Raw genomic sequence first — 4,826 nt, forward strand, 5'->3', positions numbered from 1 at the left:
AATATAGTTGTGCATACAACCCTATCAGGGATATGCATATGCTTTAAGTACAACATTAAGGAAAGGAGTTGTAGCTGGTGATGCAGCACATGACAGTTGAGCTTGAAGTGATCCTGTGACTGGAAGCAGTATGTGAGGAGACAGAGGAGTGAACAGATAGTGTGTTTGCATGGCAGCGTGGCTAGGATGCTCTTGGCACCATTGTCATCTAAGTAGTCATGGTGAGCTGCAGTGTGAAGACTGGTGCCTGCACTGCTGGATGTGTGATGGACAGAAGCAGGGCATGTGCTGGTGGGGTTTTAGCATGGGTCAGGGGGCATGTTTCAGGACAGAGGGTGTAGAGAGGGGCAAGGCTGTAAAGTACCGAATGGTGCTAGTGTGTGATTGGTGGTGGTGGGTCAGGACAAGATTGGGGGCATGGAACTGCATGGTGGTAGGGCATGGGTACTGCTGGTTTCAAGCATGCTGTGTGCTGAGGGTTGAAGGTTATGTGGTCCATCCTAGTCAGTGCCATGCCATGGGATTGGCAATGTGCGTGGCGGGGTGACAGGAGAGGGTTGAAGCAGCTCTGTAGGTGTGAGGCACACCTTCCCAGGTAACATTGCCCACCCACCCATGACCCAGACTTTTTTCCCAAGGAGGAAAGGATAGTTCCTTTGCCTGAGGTGCCCGTGGCCCGGACCAAAGTGCCTTAGAGGGGCAGCAGTGCAGAATGGAAGCGGAGGAGAGGCTGCTGCCTTGGGGGGCGGGGTGGGAAGAGGGGAGCGGACTAGGGCGGGGTTGGAGAGCAGTGCAGGAAGGACGAAAACAATACTGGTTGCGGAGAGTAGTGGGGTCGGGAGCATTGCTGGGTGGGGGCGGGGGCAGTGGGGTCAGGGGTGAGGCTGCACCTTGGCAGCCCTGGAGCTGCCAGAGCTGCCAACAAGCGGAGGGCGGGGCGGGAGGCGGGCGAGCAGAGGGGGGTGCGTGGGGAGAGACACCCACTTACGTCTTCTCCTGCTTCTTTTTTTTTCTTCTTTTTTTTTTTTTTTTCCCTCTTTCCCTCCTCCTTTTCGTAGCTGGTGACGCGCCGCTGCTTATTAATCATTCACCAGCCGGGGAACAGCAATTACTGCCACTCGGAGCGAGCGGTGCCGGCAGCCGCCTCCTGCCCCGTGCCCGAGCCCGCGGCCGCCGCGCCGGGAGCCCCGCCGGGATGGCGAGCCCGGGTGGCTGCAGGTGCCGGCTGCTCTGAGCCGGGGGCGGGCAGGTCCGGGCAGAGGATGCTCCCCGATGGCACCTGCACCAGGCTTCCGGGCGGTGCAGGCAGCGACGGTGGTGGCAGCGACAGCGGCGGTGGTGGAACAGGCAGCGCCTCGGCGGAGGCGGCGGCGGGGGGCATGGACTCGGGCGGCAGGAACTCCTCTGGCGGCCCAAACAGCACCCTGAGCGAGTCTCAGGGCAGCGCCATCCTCATCTCATTCATCTACTCCGTGGTATGCCTAGTGGGGCTGTGTGGCAACTCCATGGTCATCTACGTGATCCTGCGCTATGCCAAGATGAAGACTGCCACCAACATCTACATCCTCAACTTGGCCATCGCAGATGAGCTGCTGATGCTCAGCGTCCCCTTCCTGGTCACCTCCACCCTGCTACACCACTGGCCTTTTGGCTCACTGCTCTGCCGCCTGGTGCTCAGCGTGGATGCCATCAACATGTTCACCAGCATCTACTGCCTGACTGTGCTCAGTGTGGACCGCTACATTGCTGTGGTGCACCCCATCAAGGCAGCTAGGTACCGCCGGCCCACTGTGGCTAAGATGGTCAATCTAGGTGTCTGGGTGCTTTCCATCCTCATCATCCTGCCCATCATCATCTTCTCCAACACAGCAGCTAACAGTGATGGAACAGTGGCTTGCAACATGCTCATGCCAGAGCCCACCCAAAGGTGGCTGGTGGTCTTTGTGGTCTACACCTTTCTGATGGGCTTCTTGCTGCCTGTGGTGGCCATCTGCCTCTGCTACATCCTCATCATTGCCAAGATGCGCATGGTGGCCCTGAAGGCTGGCTGGCAGCAACGCAAGCGCTCGGAGCGCAAGATCACCCTCATGGTCATGATGGTGGTGATGGTCTTTGTCATCTGCTGGATGCCCTTCTACATTGTGCAGCTTGTCAATGTCTTCGTAGAGCAGGATGATGCCACCATCAGCCAGCTCTCTGTCATCTTGGGCTACGCCAACAGCTGTGCCAACCCCATCCTCTATGGCTTCCTCTCAGACAACTTCAAGAGGTCCTTCCAGCGGCTGCTCTGTCTCAGTTGGATGGACAATGTTGCAGAGGAACCCATTGACTATTATGCCACTGCCCTCAAAAGCAGGGCATACAGCGTGGAGGACTTTCCCCCAGACAACTTGGAGTCAGGGAGCATGTACAGGAATGGCACTTGCACCTCCAGGATTACCACCCTCTAAGGAAGCATTCCTGCCCCCCCGCTCCCCTAATGCGCCCCAGCAGGAGGGTGAGCAAGGCCAGGGCCATGGCATGGGGAGGCCGGGAGGGAGGGGTCTTGATCCTGCCCACCAGCAGTGGTATTTGGAACAAGAAGGAGTGAAGAAAACCCCACGCCTTTGGTCTGCTGCCCCATCACCCCCTTTGCTCCCCCATCTGCCTCCCTGGAGAGTGGATGCATTCCCTGATGCTTTGACACCTACTTAGCAAATTGCCGCACTCATGTGTCAGCTTAGGGTCGGGCAGCCAGGCTCTGCCATCTCTCTCTGTCTGAGGAGTGGCTGTATGGGTCCCTTCACCTTTTGTACAGGTTGCCCTCCTTTTTTGGGGGGACGCCCCAGGCCACTGATTTAAGCCTGCTTCAGCCAAGTCCCAGCATTCAGGCTCAGACTCCCTCCTAACTGAAAGCAACCCTGCTCAGCAGCTGTCAGTACGTACCTTCCTTTCAAAGAGTAGAAAAGATGGAAAAAGTGCCCTCATCACACTCCTCTTGTCCTCCCACAGGAAGGAGCAAGTAGCCTCTCTGCCCTCCCCCTTCACCCCCAATAAAAAAGAAAGTGGGGAGAAAAAAGATCCCGGAAAAGAAGTAGTATAGTCATGGAGCTGTTCTTTGCTTTACAGACAGCTTCCACTACACTGGGTTCTGGCTCTCCATGCTACACTCAGGAGAAGCAGAGCAGAAAAGGTCTATGGAAAAAAATGGGATTAATGCTGTGCTTCAGGGCTGTGCAGCCGGTTGCTGATAATGGGAGATAAACAGCCCAGTGAGTCACAGGGAGCTGAGCACTGAGCCAAGAGTCAGGGGGAGAACTGAGCTGGGAAATGCTTGAATCTGTCCATATATACAATAAAGTGTGCTAATATTAAAGTTTAAAGGGAGCACTAGACTGTGAAGTTACTGTCTTGAGCCTGCTCCATCTGCTGTGAAACAGTGATGAAGGGAGCTGGGACAGTTTTGAATGACCTGAGTGGCCACAAAGTCACTTTAGCCTACATGGAAAAAGGAGGATTAATTTCAAAATCTCCATCAGGCTCTGAAATAAATACTTGACAAATAAAAAATAGCTGTTTGAGGATAGCTGTTACCCTAGCTCCAGTTTCTTCTGTTGCACTAAAAATGTAAAATGGGTTTCATATGTTGCCAATGTAATATACTGGCCCGGAGCTTCTCAGTGTTTAATTTCTGAGAATTCTTACTTTCAGTTTGTGCCAGATGTCTTTTTGCTTTATTTTTTTTATTTGGTTCTTGTCATTGTCTTGTGAATGTGTTTCTCTAAAGTAATTTATACTGTGTAGTTATGTCTGTGGTGGCTGCTTGCAAGGTTGCATTTAAAATGAGTGATGCTCAAGAAGGCTCCTTTTCACATAAAAAGGTTGTAACTTTTTCTAACTCTTTCATCTACATTGTGTCCACAAAAATTGTCTCTCCTGAATTTTTCCTCTTCCCCTCTATTGACAGAACAATTTTTGTATAGATGAACGAAGCTTTCTTGTTTGATAAATGGCAGCTGATTAAGCAACACCTCCTATCCCTGCTCCGTCTTACCCCAGACATAAGAGCCGGTACGGATTGTGTTGAAGTAAGCAGCTATGGTTTCTGCTTCCTACCACCTATGTTAACAATGTCACACAGTGGCAGGTGTCCCAGTAGCTGGGACAAATAACTTCTCTAGCACAATACTGTGGTTGTATTAATGATAACTACTGGCAATCTGAAGTATGAGATTGAGAAAAATCTCTAGTAGCAGCATACTCCTAGCATTGTACTGGTAGAAATGGTGCTTAAGTACAGTGTTAAGTGTAAAGCTGACAATTAAGGCATCTAGCATTTATGGTGGTGGACTTACTACAGGTCTTTGTTAAATGATACCCTTTAACTTTTCTCAGCAGCAAAAAGCAAGATACTACTTTGTACATTTCTTTCACCAAAAATCAGGCACTGTTAAATTAATGTATAAATTTAATATTTCAAAGTTGTCTGATTCAAAGCCCATTGAAATGAGAGAAAAAATCCTAATTCACTTCAATGGACTATGAGTCAGCTCCTTTTAGTTTAAAAATTGCTAATGTGGAAGCTGTTACATCCTTATTAAAATATTTTGTGAAAAGCTTTTACAATTGTTCAGTTTCTTTTCTTTTACTTCCCACTGGACCTCACTTAAAGAAAACATGCAAATATTAATTTTGGTAATGTTTTACATGCACATATGGAAAAAAAAATATGAAGAAGTCTCTTTATAACCTTACTTAACTTTTCACAGAATCCAAATATCTGTAAAAGGCCCCATGATACTATGCAATGCTATTTGTAGAGCTTCACTTAAATTCTCACCCACAAT

General features: G+C 50.3%; 1 protein-coding gene across 1 annotated transcript; it reads left to right on the forward strand.

The window, feature by feature from the left end:
* Positions 1-1,238: 1,238 nt before the first annotated feature.
* Positions 1,239-4,590, forward strand: SSTR1 (somatostatin receptor 1). The gene has a single exon (XM_051622303.1). The coding sequence runs from the start codon at positions 1,263-1,265 to the stop codon at positions 2,448-2,450; it is 1,188 nt and encodes a 395-aa protein (XP_051478263.1). The 5' UTR covers positions 1,239-1,262; the 3' UTR covers positions 2,451-4,590.
* Positions 4,591-4,826: the final 236 nt, after the last annotated feature.

The sequence above is a fragment of the Apus apus genome, chromosome 5 (genome assembly GCF_020740795.1).
Source record: "Apus apus isolate bApuApu2 chromosome 5, bApuApu2.pri.cur, whole genome shotgun sequence".
Lineage (NCBI taxonomy): Eukaryota > Metazoa > Chordata > Aves > Apodiformes > Apodidae > Apus > Apus apus.